Here is a 17,954-nt window from a genome sequence, read left to right as displayed (position 1 = left end):
ACTGATTGTATTTTCGTAGTATTCCACCAGCAACACGTAATCCGACACCTGCTTTACCTACGACTGAGTCTGTATGATAGTTCCATTTCATGTCATTGTAAAGTATTACACCGAAGTCTTTACATGAGTTGAACGATTCCATCTGTGACACACTGATGTTATAGTCACAGAATATTACTACGATTTTTCGATCTGTGAAGTGTACAGTTTAACATTTCTGAACATTTAAAGAAAGTTGCTGATCTTTGCACCACATTGAAACCTTAGCAAGATCTGTCTGAATATTTGTGCAGCTTCCTTCACACAGTACTTCAATATAGATAACTACATCATCTCCGATAACCTGTGGTTACTGTAACATTGTCCGAGACGTCGTTAATCTACAACCTGAACAGCAAGAATCTGAATACACTTACCTGGGGAACTCCCGAAGCTACTTCTACATCTGTCGATGACTCTCAATTCAAAATAATTCGCTGTGACCTCACTACCAAAAAACCTCAGTCCTGTCACAAGTTTCGCCTGATGTATCAAACCAAATTACTTCTGATAATAAGCTTAAATATGGTACTGAGTCATATGCTTTACAGTCTCTGACAGTATTACAATGTCATCGACATCCCTCGAAAATTTTATTTCTTTGCCCTGAACTTTAATTACCTTTCTAAACTTTTTCCTTAGTTTAATTTATTGGTTGCTCAAAGTACAGACAGAGTTATATGGGGCAATCTTGTTTCACTACTCTCTCACCTACATACTATCTTCGACTCTTACAATTGCAGTCTGCTTTGTTGTGAATAACCTTTTGCTCTCTGTATTTTATTCCTGCTACCCTCAGAATGCCAAAGAGTGTAGTCCACTTAACATTTTCAGATGCTTTCTCTAAATCTACAAATGCTAGAAATGTAGGGTTGCCTTCCTTTATTCTGTCTTCTAAGATAAGTCATAGGGACAGTATTGCCTCGCGTGTTTCTACATTTCTCCAGAATTTAAACTGATTTTCCTCGACATCGGCTCCTTAGCAGGTTTTTTCATTTCTTTGTAACTAATTATCCTTATAATTTTGCAACCATGACGTATTACACTGCTAGTTCAGTAATATTCAACACCTGTCAGCACCTGTATTCTTTGGAATTGGAATTATTACATAGCGACTTCAGAAAGTAAGTTTCACGTGCTGTCCCACGCTAAGACCATTGTGCAACATGAGTGCCGTATTCTCGGAAGAGAATACATGTTCCGGCTTTCCTGCAGACACAGTTCTACAGCTGTACGGATAACACGTTCATCACAGTGTGCAAGAGAAATGACACTGCAACTGGCAAGATATTGCAAATTTTAAGCTCGCGGGACAATACGATTCTTGTTGGAAAAACGCTTAATTACCCGTAGATTCATTGTCAAACTATGGCGGTACATCGACTGTAGTGAAATGGCGACAAACATTCGACCAGGGCTGCACTGACAAGGGGTGATGCTAATCGTAAGGAAGGAAGGTCTTGAATCATTCTGTTTCTATCTTTCCGGCATGCCAATAGAGTATCCGGAGGAAAAGAGATTTTCCAGCAATGAGGGCATTCATACTGCGATTCTCGAACGGCTCCGTGACCAAGGGACGGATTTCTGTCGTCAAGGCTTTGAACAGTTAACAGAACGTTCCGACCGCCGCTTTAAGTGACTATGTTAAAAAACAGTGCCCTGTATCTCTGTTACTATGAAGTGTAGCTCAGCATTCAATAAAAGTTACTTGGCCTGCGGTAATAATGCGTAACCTACCTTGAGAAGTCCCTTTGTATGTAGGTCCTTCTCGAAGTTTGCCGGCCGGAGTGGCCGAGCGGTTCTGGGCGCTTCAGTCTGGAACCACGCGACCGCTACGGTCGGAGGTTCGAATCCTGCCTCGGGCATCGATGTGTGTGATGTCCTTAGGTTAGTTAGGTTTAAGTAGTTCTAAGTTCTAGGGGACAGATGACCTTAGATGTTAAGTCCCATAGTGCTCACAGCTTTCTCGAAGTTTGAGGCTATTTTGCCTGTCTCATACGCCTTGCACACCAGGTGGAATAGTTGCGTCGCGGCTGGCTCTCCCATTGTTCTCAATAGTTCTGTGGCAATGTTGTCTACTTCAAGAGCCATGTTTTTATCTAAGTCTTTCAGTGCTCCCTGAGACTGGTCTCGCAGAATCTTCTGTCTCATATTTATGTGCTTCCTCTTCCCTTTCTGTAATTCTGTCTCCAAGGTTAATTCCTTTGCACAGCCTTTCTACAGGGTGTCTCCCCTAAGAGCCTTCAGGGGCATGTTCTCTGCCATTTCAGCAGATATTTCCACTTTTGTTTTTGCATTATGTAACTGGAGTCAGCCCACACAAATAGTGCTCATCACGTGTTTTATGCGGCACCCATTGTTGACGGAAACCATTGATCTGTTTCTCGCTACAAATAAAATGATTTTTAAAGCGGAATTTTACGTGCCCCTTCGATAGAGCGGTCCCAGGTTAGTTCAGTGCGGTACATTTTTATCGATATGTATTAACAGGGACAGTAAAACTCGAAGAATAACCAGTACTCGAGCAGCAATAGCACTGCCCTGGACCGAATTGATTGCCACCGCCAACCATGCCCAAAAACTGTACACAGATCAATTATGAAAACAGGGTGTACTGAACTGTGAAAAAAGAAGCAAAATAGAGACGTGGTTGTGTGATCACTGTGTTAGACTACAAAGAGGGAGATGAGGGTCCAAAACTCCCTAGAACACCTTTTTTTCACAAAATTATGAACATTCCGTATGGTCGCCTGCATGCCTATTCTCCTCTTGTAGCCGCTGAAATTGTCATATTGTAAATTGATTATAGATTGTGAGTCATGTGGTAAGAATATATTAGCGTCGCAAGTAAACGAGTAGTGAGAGCTGGCGAGATGTCGTATAGCCCTCTCACAGAAAAGAAAACAGCAAATAATCAAATGTGAACTACACTACTGGCCATTAAAATTGCTACACCACGAAGATGACGTGCTACAGACGCGAAATTTAACCGACAGCAAGAAGATGCTGTGATATGTAAATGATTAGCTTTTCAGAGCATTCACACAAGGTTGGCGCTGGGGGCGACACCTACAACGTGCTGACATGAGGGAAGTTTCCAACTGATTTCCGATACACAAACACCAGTTGACCGGCGTTGCCTGGTGAAACGTTGTTGTGATGACTTGTGTAAGGAGGAGCAATGCGTACCATCGCGTTTCCAACTTTGATAAAGGTCGGATTGTAGCATATCGCGATTGCGGTTTATCGTATCGCGAAATTGCTGCTCGCGTTGTTCGAGATCCAATGACTGTTAGCGGAATATGGAATCGGTGGGTTCAGGAGGTTAATACGGAACGCCGTGCTGGATCCCAACGGCATCGTATCACTAGCAGTCGAGATGACAGGCATCTTATCCGCATGGCTGTAACGGTTCGTGCAGCCACGTCTCGATTCCTGAGCCAACAGATGGGGACGTTTGCAAGACAACAACCATCTGCACGAACAGTTCGACGACGTTTGCAGCAGCATGGACTATCAGCTCGGAGACCACGGCTGCAGTTTCGCTTGACACTGCATCACAGACAGGAGCGCCTGCGATGGTGTACACAACCTGGGTGCACGAATGGCAAAACATTTTTTCAGATGAATCCAGGTTCTGTTTACAGCATCATGATGGTCGCATCCGTGTTTGGTGACATCGCGGTGAACGCACATTGGAAGCGTGTATTCGTCATCGCCATACTGGCGTATCACACGGCACGATAACATGGGGTGCCATTGGTTACACGTCTCGGTCACCTCTTGTTCGCATTGATGGCTCTTTGAACAGTGGACGTTACATTTCAGATGTGTTACGAGCCGTGGCTCTACCCTTCATTCGATCACTGCGAAACCCTACATTTTAGCAGGATAATCCACGACCGCCTGTTGCAGGTCCTGTACGAGCCTTTCTGGATACAGAAAATGTTCGACTGCTGCCCTGGCCAGCACATTCTCTAGATATGTCACCAATTGAAAACGTCTGGTCAATGGTGGCCGAGCAACTGGCTCGTCACAATACGCCAGTCACTATTCTTGAGGAACTGTGGAATCGTGTTGAAGATGCATGGGCAGCTGTACCTGTACACGCCATCCATGCTCTGTTTGACTCAATGCCCAGGTGTATCGAGGCCGTTATTACGGCCAGAGGTGGTTGTTCTGGGTACTGATTTCTCAGTATCTATGCACCCAAATTGCGTGAAAATGTAATCACATGTCAGTTCTAGTATAATATATTTGTCCAATGAATACCCGTTTATCATCTGCATTTTTTCTTGGTGTAGCAATTTTAATGGCCAGTAGTGTATGTTACAACAAATCAATTCGAGAGACAAAACTTCGAAAAAGGAACGCAAGAGTTACAACATGTGGTACTTGTGTAGAACAGACAGGAGTTACGTACGTCTTTAAGTCCCTTCCTCACACCTCACTGTTGCAAACGGACGTTACACCACGACATAGACATGAATCTGACTACAGCGAGGAGACGCTTCTATGACCGGACTGACTATTCACACTTTTCTGAAAAAAAAGGACACGACGGAGATTTGAACACGGACTTCCCGTTTCCAACTCCATCCCCGTGAACATTAAACGCCGACGCCGCAGCTACCCGCATCCCTCGCTGTCACAAATCTTGATCTTGTAATGTTCACTGTTTCGAATTTTCATTTTTTTTCTCAGTTCAGTCTACTTTATTACTGTTTTCATGCTGGGCCTGTGTACGTTTTTTGATGGGCTATCCACTGGGCCGTCTTACCACTAAACCTGAAGGGGCTACGATGGAGAGTTCCCCTTGTGAGCTGCTGCTGAACTACTGTTTATTCATCCTCTTTTTACTGTCCCTATTAATATATATCGATAACTCGAATATCGGACTAGACTAATTTTAGACTCTTCTATCGAATGGACACCTAAATTCCAGATTTAAAAATAATTTTGTTTGTAATGGAAAACAAAGCGACGCGTTCCGTTGGTACTGGGGGTCTCGTGATCGACATGATGAGGGCGGCTTGTTTGGGCTGACTCCCATCTACTCAACGCAAAAACTAAATTACAGATATCTGCCGAAACACCAGTAAAAGTGCTTGTGGAGACTCTTAGCAGAGATATCCTATATATATTCTTTCCAACTTTCAGTTTCCCTTCTTTGCTCATTACTGGCTTGGGTTCCGTCTGTTGTATTCATACAGCTACTTCTCTGTTCTCCAAAGGTCTTCTTAATTTTCCTAAAGGCAGCATCTACCATTTCCTTCGTCATACATGCTTCCACACCGTCGATTTTATCCTCTAGCTTTTCTACTTAGCCATTTTCCACTTTCTACCAGTCTTATTTATAGACGTCTGCATTATCTTCTGCGTGCTTTATTTGCTGCATTTTTGTGTTTATAATTCGTTAATGAATTTCTATACCTCGTGTGTTACCCAAGGATCACTTATTGGTTGTTGTGTTTTTACCTATTCGTTCCTCTGATGCTTTCACTAATTCATCTCTTGAAACCTCCCATTCGCTTTCTGTTGTATTTATTTCCCCTTTCTCAGTCAATCGCTGCGGAATGTTCGCTACGAACCCTCAACAACCCTTGGTTCTTTAAATTTATCTAGGTTCCAACTCATTAATTTCATATGTTTCTGCAGTTTCTTCAGTTTTAATCTGCAGTTCATAACTAAAAAATTATGATCAGAGTCCACATCTGCCCAAGGAAATGTTTTGCATTTTAAAATCCGGTTTCGAAATTTCTGTCTTACCAATATGTAATATATCTGAAACCTTTAGGTGTCTCCAGGTCTTTTCGATGTGTTCAACCTTCTTTTACGGTTACGTAGGTGGAAGAGGCGGGGAGGAACAGGAAGGTTTCAGGTGGATTATGTAACAATAATTGAGGACCATTTCAACAAAAGTCAACAAACGCCAAATTTTAAAAATACTTTATTAACGGGTTCTGGTAATTTAATGCGAGCCTCAAACAATGGCTAAAAGAAAATACGACAAAACTGAATATTTACCGTTGTAAAATGCGAGTGAATACAGCAAATTTTCACAGAACTCGACATCTCCATCTTTCAAGATTCCACAAAACTCAACTAATCCTTCTTTTATACCTCATGGTTTAGAAGTTAAATTTAATAGCCTTTACACTCGCATGTGTTAAGTGTCAGGTAATCGCACAACCTCCTACAAGATAAACCAGCTGTTTGGTAACGGTTTTCTGGACAACAATGCATATTGTCCCGCTTAATTCTCTTTCATTTTCAGCCAGTGTGTGTTAATAGGCTCTTGTTGGAGCATCATTATAAGGTATTAGAAGATTCAGAATATTCTGAAACAGTACAGGAGGGGAAAGTTCAATATAAAGTAAGAGTCATGAATGTCGCAAGAGTGAGAAGCAGATGATTGCACCCTCAAATGAAGATCTGATACAGATTGTAACCAATTGAAATAACAGAAGAAACAACATGCAAAGGAGAAAATTTGTTTCAGTTATCTTATTCGTTTTAGAGGTAGCATGTACATGAATGAAACAAAAGTTGAACAGTATGATTTCTTATTACGATTAGTGTAGACACCTTAGACTTTTGCTGACCGATAAATATGCATGTGCTGGAAATAATTTTAATCGACGTTAGGGATCCGAAATAAGAATTAAATGAGCCTGCGACAGTTTACGGTTTGTGCTTAACTTCTGAGGGTAAGAAAAACACAAAAATTTTGGACATTTTTTCAGTTTATCCCTTATAACACGAAAACGATACATCCTACAGAAAATTTCCACTATAATGAAAGAGCATAAAATTTCGCGTGTAATGATCTACTTAAGAGTTAAAATCGGTTCTGCCCTTTAGCCATGATCGATCGTCAAAGATCGGCAGTTTTTACCAATTTGGAGGAAAAGTGAGCTACGCTCATGTTCCAACGCCTGTAACTCGAAAAGGGCTACTTCTAATGAAAAGTTCTATGCATGAAAGTTGTAGATCATCAATTTCTGAGTAAAACGAACTTTTAAATTTTAAAATTCGTTTGCAAAGATACAAATAAAAGAGTGAAATTATGCGTAGTGCTAAAGGAGAAATACGTGTGGAAACCCGAATATGTTGAGTTTTGCAAAAATTTATAGTTTATAACTTTTTTTCTCAGTAAAGGAGACTAATGGTGAACTTCAGTTATTCCTGCATTAGTCACAATTTACATGGATGATCAGTGTTACATTTTTTGAAATTTTTTGAATCAACGATATTGAGTACACTAGGAAATACCTCACCTGCAAATATATTGTAAATAGCATTTGTTGAGTTTTGTTAAAACAGCCCTCAGTTTTGAAATATTCAATTATCGTCAGAAGGACAGTAGAGTAGCCATTGCAGACATACAGCTGATGATCAGTCGGACATCAGGGCTTTATAAAGCACGCATTGTGGTCGGAAAGGAAATTTACAGCCACTGTATCCTCTCTAGAAAGTTTACCCACAGTGTTGCAATCAGTCGTCAGCGTACTGGGAACCAACAGAGGGTCGGAGTGGACATCCGTGCTGATCGTACTCCGTTATATTGAGTGAGAGTGAGAGGGAGAGAGAGGGAGAGAGAGAGAGAGAGAGAGAGAGAGAGAGAGAGAGAGAGAGAGGGGGGGAGGGAGGGAGGGAGAGAGAGACAGTGGTTAAACCACTCACTCACATTCGACAGGTGAGGAATTTAAACCGCTGTATTTTCGTCTCAATTTCAGTTGCTTGCTGTTCCTAAGTTACTTCAGGCAAATGGCGACTCCTTCCCCGTCCTTATACAACCAGGCGGACAAGATGTCTGCGAATCAGAGGAGGTCAACGAAGGGTACACTAATCACAGTACTGAGTTCCTCAACTTGTTCTTCATGTAAAACAGCATGTAAGTATATCCGAGCAGACGAGTCCTCTGTATTTTAGAAAATTACAAAGGCATGCGAAAGACTTCATTCTTGACAATATCTATCAGATCAAAAGTTTTCAATGACTAAACGATGAAATGGGCAGGTTTCAGTGACTGAAGTTTATTCTGTACAAAAAAATAGTCTGAATAAAAATGCTTGCGATTGAAGTTCGTTATCACATAGTTTCTTTAAACATTCTGTCATGACCTTTTTGTCTGTTAGGGTATTAAAATAATAATTTATCTTTTTCCAGGGAAATCTTGGACCGGTTGGGATGTTCAGCTGTTGAGGAGGTAAAAGTTGCTGAAGAGTTCGTTTGAATCAATCCAACCCAGGCAGTCATACATGTCTAGCGTCATCGCTATCGCTGAGCTTCTTTGAAAGTTTCAGGCTAAGAAATCAACCTTATAGTTTTACTTTCGCAGCAAAATGCATTTCTTAGCCCGTTGCTTTGTCTGCAGTGTAAGAAGTCAGATCAGCTAGAATGCAAAATAGTTTGTTTATACGACTTTTTAAAAATAGTCTTGTGTGTGTGTGTGTGTGTGTGTGTGTGTGTGTGTGTGTGTATTTTTCGTTCAAATGACTAAACTGCATTAATAAAGGTCGTTGTTTTGAACGGTTTATCACCGTCGCAAATTCATCCAAAGTTGATGGAGCACGATGAGCCGTCTGTTCCTTTATTATCAACGGTTGAGAAGTAGACGTTTGAATTGAAACATTGCATAATCCACATAGATATGGTTACATACCTGTAATCTTGGATGAAAACACTTTATACGGTGGTTGGTTGGTTGATTTGGGGAAGACGACCAAACAGCGAGGTCATCGGTCCCATCGGGTTTGGGAAGGATGGGGAAGGAAGTCAGCCATGCTCTTTCAAAGGAACCATCCCAGCATTTGCTTGAAGCGATTTAGGGAAATCACGGGAAACATAAATCAGGATAGCCGGTCGCGGGTTTGAACGGTCGTCCTCCCGAATGCGAGTACAGTCTACTAACCACTGCACCACGTCGCTCGGTTTTATGTAATGCTTACATGGTATTGGGTGACCAGGTATGAAAGGTGTATGAAATAATTTACGTTATAGACCTACCTGAAGAAATCTACGGCGAGTTTTGCATGAAAAATTAACAATGAGAAAGTTTCAAGTAAGTTTAATGTCCCATTTGCAGATTGCTGACCAAATGCAAAAACTAAATTATCAGCAAGGTTTCAGTCACGTTACAAATCATACAACTCATTGGGTGATTTATTTATTCTTATAAATGAAACACGAACATATCTCTTCACACTAGAAAAGAACAAAAAAACAAAAAACAGCTTGGTGATGATCAGTAGGACACAACCCTTAAAGCCGACGTCGTAAGTTGCCGGACTGATTATGGTCAATGTTACCTGTGTTTCAAATGGAATTCTTTATACTGAGAATCTTCCGGAGGGGAAATAAGTTACTGGTGAACTGGTGAATGGTACGCATGCATTCTTGGCTAACTATTTCAAACAAGTGAGAAGATATCTGAATTTCCAAAAAAAAAGGCTGAATGGATATGATTTATCTGCCCATAAAGGCGATGTTGCAATGGGGGAACTAAAGGATTTGAAGCACGAATTGTTGGAACGTCTGCTATGTTTATTAGATTTGTTACCCTATGACTTCCACCTAGTTCCACACCTAAATTAACATGGGCCGAAGGATATGGAGATGGCTGACTGGCAACGCCAAAGAGCGACCGCGGTCTGTGTGGTCAATCTAGTAAGTATGTAATCACTTTCTAACTCTCGGTTCAGTGTGGGATGGCGGTGGGATGAGTGGACTGCTGTAGCCTGTTGTGGGGTTGTGAACCACTGAGGGCTACGGCGGGGACGAAGCCTCTCCGTCATTTCTAGGTCCCCAGTTCAATACAATACAATACAATTACTTTCTTCACTCGATGATATTTTCTGACTAATATTGAGATTACTACTATGATATGTAGGTATTTGGCAGACTTTTAAGAATCTCTCTTCGTGGAGTCTATTAAATTAGAAAACCTTGTACAAATTATATTGATCCAAAATAGAACATGGTCGCAAACTAAATACATTTTTTTACCTAACATCATAGTCTTTCATTGCCAGACGGAGTTTTCTCCCTGTCCTCGGATCTGTTTATCAACAAGAGAAGCTAAACAGTTCGAGCTACTGAAGTCCAGATGGCACGATCAGAAGTAATGACACTGAGCTCAGAGTAGGGAGAAGTACACTGATGCTCCCGCTAAGCAGTCACATTTGATGTTTTGTATCGCTCGCGACATGTGGTAATGTATTTTGGCCTGTTGTTTTGCAGTGCGGTATCGGATCACTTAGCGTACGAAAACATTGGAGGATTCGACCACCTGGCATAATTCAGACTCTCTATAGTGCCTCTTTCAAGATGTATCAAGCTCTGGTGCTGTTGCTTAAGGCGTAAGCAATCGTTTCTCTTTGTTTTCTCATATTACTGACTAACTACCTATGCCCACGGCTTACCAAACTATCGGCTTGACACAGTCTTGTGAGCCGCTGCGCTAATGTCTCCAATGTGTAGAGTATTTCATTGCACATCTAATAATTGTCATATCCAGATATGTACGTGTTCAAAATGAAAGTTGCTTATTATGTGATTTCTGCTCTTTTGGTGTGTGTTCCTTATTACTTTGTTCTGTTGTTGTGCTCTATTAAGAAAGAAAAACAAAAACTTTGCCATCGTCTAAGAAGAGTTGCTTTTGGGTAACACAAATTTTTGTAAGATATATGTTCTTGACATCCATCTGTGCAGATTCATATGTTATGGATATTATTCGAAGCATATCATTCAAAAGACATGATGCATATACTACTGTTATTTGCATATTTAAAGTACAGCTCATGAATGAATTGTTAAGTACTTACAGTAACTGGTGGACACTGTTTCTCTCTTACATCAGAGTTTCTGAGAGAAAACCAATAGAAATTCCATACAACTGACCCAGTCGTTTCATCAATTATGTATTAGGATATAATGTGTTTACGTGTCTACTCCGCAGCTACCATTATTTCTAAACGTGCTTCTTATACACTCAGGACAAGGACATAGCGTACATATGGAGTATCATATTAGTCTGTTATCTACTAAATTCTGTCAATAATATCAGTAACAGTTTGGCCACCAGAGAATCGACTGCCATTGTTTCCTTCCTATTTTTATCACTTGACTGTTCCAAACTTTTAGGAGTATCACGAGCATTGTGTGAAACACGAAGTTTGGGAAGTCTGTCATTCTTTACATACACAACAGCTGCCGAAGCAGAAAGAATTCTTTCTGTTTTCGTACAACTACGGATTTTAGCCCAAGTCGGGTTAATACTTACGGATTCATAAACACAAATGTCTTGTTCCTAGCACGGAAATTCTGACATGAATTCGTGGTAAATTGTTCGCTTCTTCGTAGACCGTAGGATGATTACTTATCTAAGAAAATGGTTTTTACTTTTGTTCGTTGCCAAATCAGGGCAATAGTGCTGTGTGTCTAAAGAACTAGATGGTCTCAAGAATCTACAGAACGAAAAAGTCCTCGGCAAAAGAGCTTTCAATCAGAAAGCGTGTGTTACATTTTGCCAGAGTGTGGGTAAATGTCTGAACTTAGCGTTCAATAAGCAGTATATCTTAATGGGTTGTTTGGTGATGATTCATGGGTTTGTAGCATATGTGTAGAATGCTTAATGTGGTGATGGTGAGCAGAAGCAATTGTACATGCAAGTAGATGTTCATCGGCTCAGATAATTGTTTTTCTTCACCATTTAACTCGTATTTGACTGGAATTACTTCTCGTCTATAGGTTAAATTATGTTTGCTAAGCATAGAAAATAATTGTTACGAAATTTCTACTTTTTTGTCTTACTTGTAAAGTCCAAATAGATTTTAAGCGTCAGTTTTAGTAACTGTCTTATTCTGATCAATAGTCAATACACGTAAGCAACTTGGCTGAAAATTTTCCCCTTTGATTTCATGGTATCTTATCTCTTCTTCTTCTTCTTTGATATAGTTCCCAATTTTGCGTGGTGGCTTGACACATTTGTTTCTGTAACCGGATGACCTCACATTATCCTCCTGGCTGTGGAGGGGAAGTTGTGTGTACTCTCTGTCTAGGAATTGTGTGATCTCTGTTCCATGTAATTCCGTATTCTGACTGTAATCGTGCATGTTATCTGTGACGGGAATGTGCAACTAGACTGTCATTTGCCTAAGAATGTGAAGGCACCACCTAAAAATGGCTCACACGCTGGACGACGTATCAGAGCAACGGTCGCAACTCCACATCATATCCTCAAATGAAAGATGTACGTCTTGTGCTGTACGTTAGTATCCAGAGATATCTCAGGAAGTCCTTAAATTTGTTAATACGTACCTGTTCGTTAGGAGGTCAATTTTTGTTGTTGTAATTCTTTAGTGCAAAACACTGAGTTTTCACTGCAGTTCCAAAAAATTGTATTAGGTGTACCGTCACTTGAAAAATGCTGTAAAAATGGGAATCTTGTATGTGTCTGCAAAGCAAAGAACTTACGTTACTGATGTGACAGTGTAATACGTTTCCAACAGCTTTTATTGGAGGTGAACATAGATATATCGAGATTACAAGGAAATGCATGAAACGTCAGAATATGCTACATTTGAAACAAATTCTCATATAAAAACACACAGTTACTAAAAACACATTGTTCTAAGAACATATACAGCCGAAAACAAAGCTACGTCGAATACGTGCCAGGTTTAGCGGATTACTCATAGAGTCCTTCAGTGGATGCCGCACGCTTACGTAACACACAGCGACAATTTTGATAATATAAACAGTACGTGGTATATACAGTATTTACACATCTTAGTCTACCTTTGATGTTATTCATTTTATATTCTCACAGCAATGCGTACAAAAACAGCAGGAAAGTAGTATGATAATATCTGTAGGAAGTTACAGAGTGCTTCATTCAGCTTTGGCGATTTAAGACATTTATTGTATCGAGGCATGTCATACAGGAATCAGTGAGGAATCTTACGAAACACCTTTTGAAGTTGAGCGCGTAAGAACGAAAAAAATTTTCGATCTCGCTGATTTATGTCGGCATCCAGTGTACAAAACTAGTGCTATGTCTGAACTTATAGCAGATCCATCATTCTTATTGTAAAGATGGTTTGTTACTGCGAAAACCCAACTGCAAAACATGGAATCGTCGTCCTGGAAACAGTGGAGCCTCAAGTATCGTTAACATTGATTGTGAGTATGATTCCTGTATGGCTTGTCCTCGGTGCCTGCAGAAGTGTGGATCCTCCACAGTATTTTAAAATTGCACTGGCAGATTATATCACGCTTAGTCACTACACTTGTTCATCGTCCTCCTACTTAATAGTGGCACAGCAGCGTATACATCTCTCGACTCGTGTGAGTAACTAAGTAGCTGAAATTAGTTTTTTAAACAACACATAAATAAATTAAAAAAACTTCAGTTTAGTACAACGTTATTTTGATGCATATGGTTAAGGTAATATCATATACCAAAATTGCACTATCCGCCTCTTAATTTTATATCATTCTAGATTTACAAACTAAGGATTTATAAATAAATTTCAATTAGATCTACATTATTTTACAGAAAATAATGTTCAGTCCTTCTTCACAATTTTTTCCACGTTTGAACATTTCGTAGAACGTACGGAAACACTAATATATTAAGATTAAGTACATTTTGATTCATAGAGCAACACGCATTTCGTTTATACGCTTCCATGTATTCCCCTTGCATCTTATAGATTCACGGAAGTATATCGGTGTGATTTTTATTGTAAAATGTGTTATATTCGTGTTTAACGATAACAGTGATTCCTAACCCAGGATCACAGCTTCCAACTTGTACATAGATACCTCTTCTTTGTTAACGGTGCTGTTCGTATGAAGTAAATATTCCAAGTTCAGCGACGTGTTTGGAACACCAAAAATAATACTTACTCTCGAAGAAATGAAAATAAAAGTTCAAATGTCGAGGAACTGCCCTGACACACCCTTCACTCTGTGACACATTAAGGCAAATTAAAAAAGTGAATTGTAGAATTCTGCTGTAGGAAAGCCAATAATAACAGGAAGCATTAAAGATGGTAGTTCTGCTGAGGAGAGTAAACATTTTTGTAACATTCAGAATGAAAAACGTTTTACCACGATGAAGTCTCACTCAGCTCGTTTATTTTAAAAATTAACCACAATCCCTGGTTTACTGACATATTCGTCAGTAAAATCTTAAAAATTCTTTGTGAGGAACCCAGAGTTTTCTTCACAGCAAGATACCAATTTAATTTTTGAATTAAACAAAGTACGCAGGGCTGACGGAACGCACACTTGATGCGGCATGGTCAGGTTACTCTGTCATCACCAGAGAACAGACGTTCCGAAAACTCTGAGTATAGTAGTTACGCCCATAAAGTTTGCTATCATGTTGGGCCACGATAAGTTAAATGACATAAACCACATTTTCGGACGTTGTTATTTAATGAAAAGACGGGAACTGCAATATAAAACTTCGGCCAGTTGCCTTAAGTTTTGAGGAAAACCTCAGGGAAGAGGCGAAATTTAAGCCAAAGTCTGTCGATTTGACAAAATAATTCTCCAGGGTGGTTGATCCTTTACGATGCAAATGTTATTGGACAGTTGGATACATCCAGAGGAAATGATCTCGCTAGGATTCAGGGGAGACTGATGGTGCTATTGTTTGAGGCCTGTTCCGTGTTTATAGTTGAGCTGAGAATTCCATTACTGCCCACAATATTTGCATAACTGATCTGAGACATCTTCTACAGGTATTGCAGACGATAGAGTTGTCAACTGTTTGCAGTAGGTGGATTAAACGATTAGATGTTTCGTAGAAATATTGCACAGAAAAATAGAATTTTGGAAATCGTAAGAAATGTGATCAAATGATACTGCTTTCATAACAGACTCTTTGCACAACTATCGATGAAGTTTTTCATGATGAATAAACCCACCAAGTTTTACTTGATAAATCCTTTACTTAAATACAGCCTTAGACACGACCCGGGCTTCAGAGTATAAATCCCATCTTCTGACGCTTCGAGGAAGAAAAGAAAGGAAAATTAAGGTGCCACAAATGTGATCATCAGGTCGTACCTCGATTGCATACGAGAAAGTCGTACCAGCTGTGTACAAAATCCATCAAATTTGTGAAGTAGCATGCGGGAACCCGTGCGGGTGGAGCATGAAAAGATTCTCTGAGTCATCCACATGGAATAAACGGGGCCTAACTAATAATACCATGAATGTAACAGCAAATAAGCACACGTTCCTAGTCTAATACAGCCCACGAACCAATTGCGAACGAGTAGACATGTGGCGTTTGGGAGGAAATATGAGAGTGTGGCCGTGTTGTTAGCGAAGATTTTTTCGGTGATACCTCGCGTCCTCGGTTTAGTTCCGATGGCGGCCACCTTGACCAATATGTTTACTCGGGAGCCTCATTCCGGTTCGCACGGAAGTTTATTGACCAATCTTGCTGAGGTTCCACGACATGCGACTTGCTGGGCATTTATGCGGTAAGCTACTTATGAGGTTCACAAACTGGCATTTTACGGCTTTTATGCCATCATTTTAATTTCTTAAGCCCAGTCGTTCGCTGTTGGTTCATAGGTCACATTAGGCTGGCAATGTGCGCTCCTTTCGGTTAGGCCCCGTTTACCCAGCGTGGTACCGGTTGCCTCAGAGAACCTTTTCATGCCTCACCCGCACTGGAACTCGCACGCTACTTGATAAATTTGCTGTATTACCCTACTTGATAAATTTGCTGGATTTTTTACATGACTGGTACGACTTTCTCGTACGCAATCAAGGTATGGCCTGATGTTCACGTCTGCTCGGGCCCTTTTAATGTTCATTAATTTTATGACGAATCTCTCTTAGTTTTCTTAGCTTTTTTTTCTTTTCTTTTTTTTTTTTTTTTTTTTTATGTAGTGCCTGAAGACTGGATTTACATCCTGAAACTCGGGTCGCGTGAACGATTTTATTCAGATTAATTATTTATTGAGGACAACTGCAGCGGACTCATTCATCACCAAAAATAATATCGCTCGGATAGACGTTAAATCCTTTAAAAAAATGAAAGAAAAGCAAAGACTATTACTAAAAATTTTAAGTGGTTTTCTGAGAAAGAGGATATAAGTTCGAAATGTATAGGCTGTAATATGTGGGGATATGAGTGTCTGTCGTTGAATTACACAGAGAAAAATTGCTTTGTCTAGGAGGACCTTATCTAATGCTGGGTGAAAACTACGCGGACGGGATACCGACGAAGTTGTCGCGGGAACTTACGAAAAGGAAAGACAAGAAATAGACGGGAATGAAATAAGAAATTGTCGAGTTCGTCTATCTTCGATAGTAAGAGAAAGTTTCTTTAGCCACCAAATAAAAGTATCGTGTCACAAAGACGAGGTAGTGTTTTAGTAGTCTATTTCGTAGCAACCTGTCCTGCTTAAATACCGAAACGTAAGTCCGAGTACGTTCCTGTGAATCTGAATAACGTCGTGTGCTTCCACTTAACGGGATAACGAATATCGAACTCAGTCCACCTTACTAAGTAGTGTCGCATTTTCAGTTTGATCGCGTCATCTCAAAAAATATAGCACTAGGCTGGTGTGTGGACGGCCGCAGCGTGGGCGGTGTCGATAGGAAGGCGGCGGCCGCTCAGGCGTGCAGGTCCGAAGCGGCGCCCACGTCGGGGTCCGAGACGGCGGGGCTGCGCGGCGGCAGCGTGTGCGGGCTCAGCGCGGACGCCTCCTCCGCCGACACCGCGGCCTGCAGGGGCGGCGGGGGCGGCGGCGGCGACGGCGAGCGCGCCGCCTGCGGCTGCTGCTGCTGCTGCTGCTGCTGGTAGTAGCTGGACAGCGACGACAGCGAGGCGGACGCCGAGCCGAGGTGCGAGGGCCCCGGGCCGGGAAGCGTGAGGCCGAGCCCGGCGGCGGGGTACAGGCGGTAGGGCAGCGGCTTCTGCAGCGTGGAGACGGCGGCGGCGGCGGCGGCGGCCTGCCGGTAGTACAGGTCGGGTGACACCACGGCCGGCACCGGCGCGGCCGGCCCCGCCCCCGCAGTGCCGTACGGCCAGCAGCCGTAAGCGGCGGGCGCGCCGTACAGCCGCTGGAACGCCGCGTAGTTGCCCGCTTCCGCCAGCAGCTCCAGGCCCACCGCCGTCTGCCTCTTCCACTTGGTCCTGCAACACGACACACAGCCTCGGGCTAACACTCGCTACCACCGATCGTCATACACTTGCGACGAATAACGAATCGATCCATCTGGAAACATCGAATGAAACAACAGGTTTACTCTTACCAATTTCTATTTGTGTCCACAACGCATATCAGAGGTTTAAAACTCCATCGTGAGGTGGATTTGCGTGACGAGCCAAAACATTATGAGCATAGCCACAGCGACGTTGGACGCCGCCTGGTGGCGTTGGGGGCACGTGACTCGGTAACAAAAGTATGTAAGCGGAGCAGACACGACACGGACGGGCCATCATGAAGACATGGGCTGCAAATGGGAAAATCCATTGAGATAAGTGACTCTGACAAAGGGCAGATTATTATTACGCAGAGCCCGTGAACGAGTATCTCGAAAACGACGAAGCAGGTCGAATGTTCACGAGCTACTGCCGTGAGCATCTACGGAAAGAGCTAGAAGGACAATGAAACCACCACTAGGCGCTAAATGGTTGGACGTCCACGACTCTTCACAGAACGTGGTATTCGGTGGCTTGTCAGCTCTGCAAATCTGGATAGATAGTGATCCGCGGCACCTCTGCCGGAAGAACACAAGGCTTGGTGCACGCACACCGTTCATCGTACATTGTTAAACAAGGAGCTCCGCAGCGGACCACCCCTACGTGTTCACATGCTGGACGGCCGGGGTGGCCGAGCGGTTCTAGTCGCTACAGTCCGGAACCGCACGAC

At 41.8% G+C, this 17,954-nt stretch overlaps 1 protein-coding gene across 1 annotated transcript in view; it reads right to left on the bottom strand.

Moving 5' to 3' along the window:
* Window positions 1-16,692: 16,692 nt before the first annotated feature.
* The window catches only part of LOC124722685 (homeobox protein B-H1-like), a 178,024-nt gene continuing 176,762 nt past the window's right edge, over window positions 16,693-17,954 (bottom strand). Inside the window, exon 3 of the mRNA XM_047247827.1 lies at window positions 16,693-17,215. Within this exon, the coding sequence (XP_047103783.1) occupies window positions 16,693-17,215 (523 nt within the window). The remainder of the gene's footprint in view (window positions 17,216-17,954) is intronic.

The sequence above is a fragment of the Schistocerca piceifrons genome, chromosome X (assembly GCF_021461385.2).
Source record: "Schistocerca piceifrons isolate TAMUIC-IGC-003096 chromosome X, iqSchPice1.1, whole genome shotgun sequence".
NCBI classification, from domain to species: Eukaryota; Metazoa; Arthropoda; class Insecta; order Orthoptera; family Acrididae; genus Schistocerca; species Schistocerca piceifrons.
This window is presented reverse-complemented; position numbering and strand designations above follow the sequence as displayed.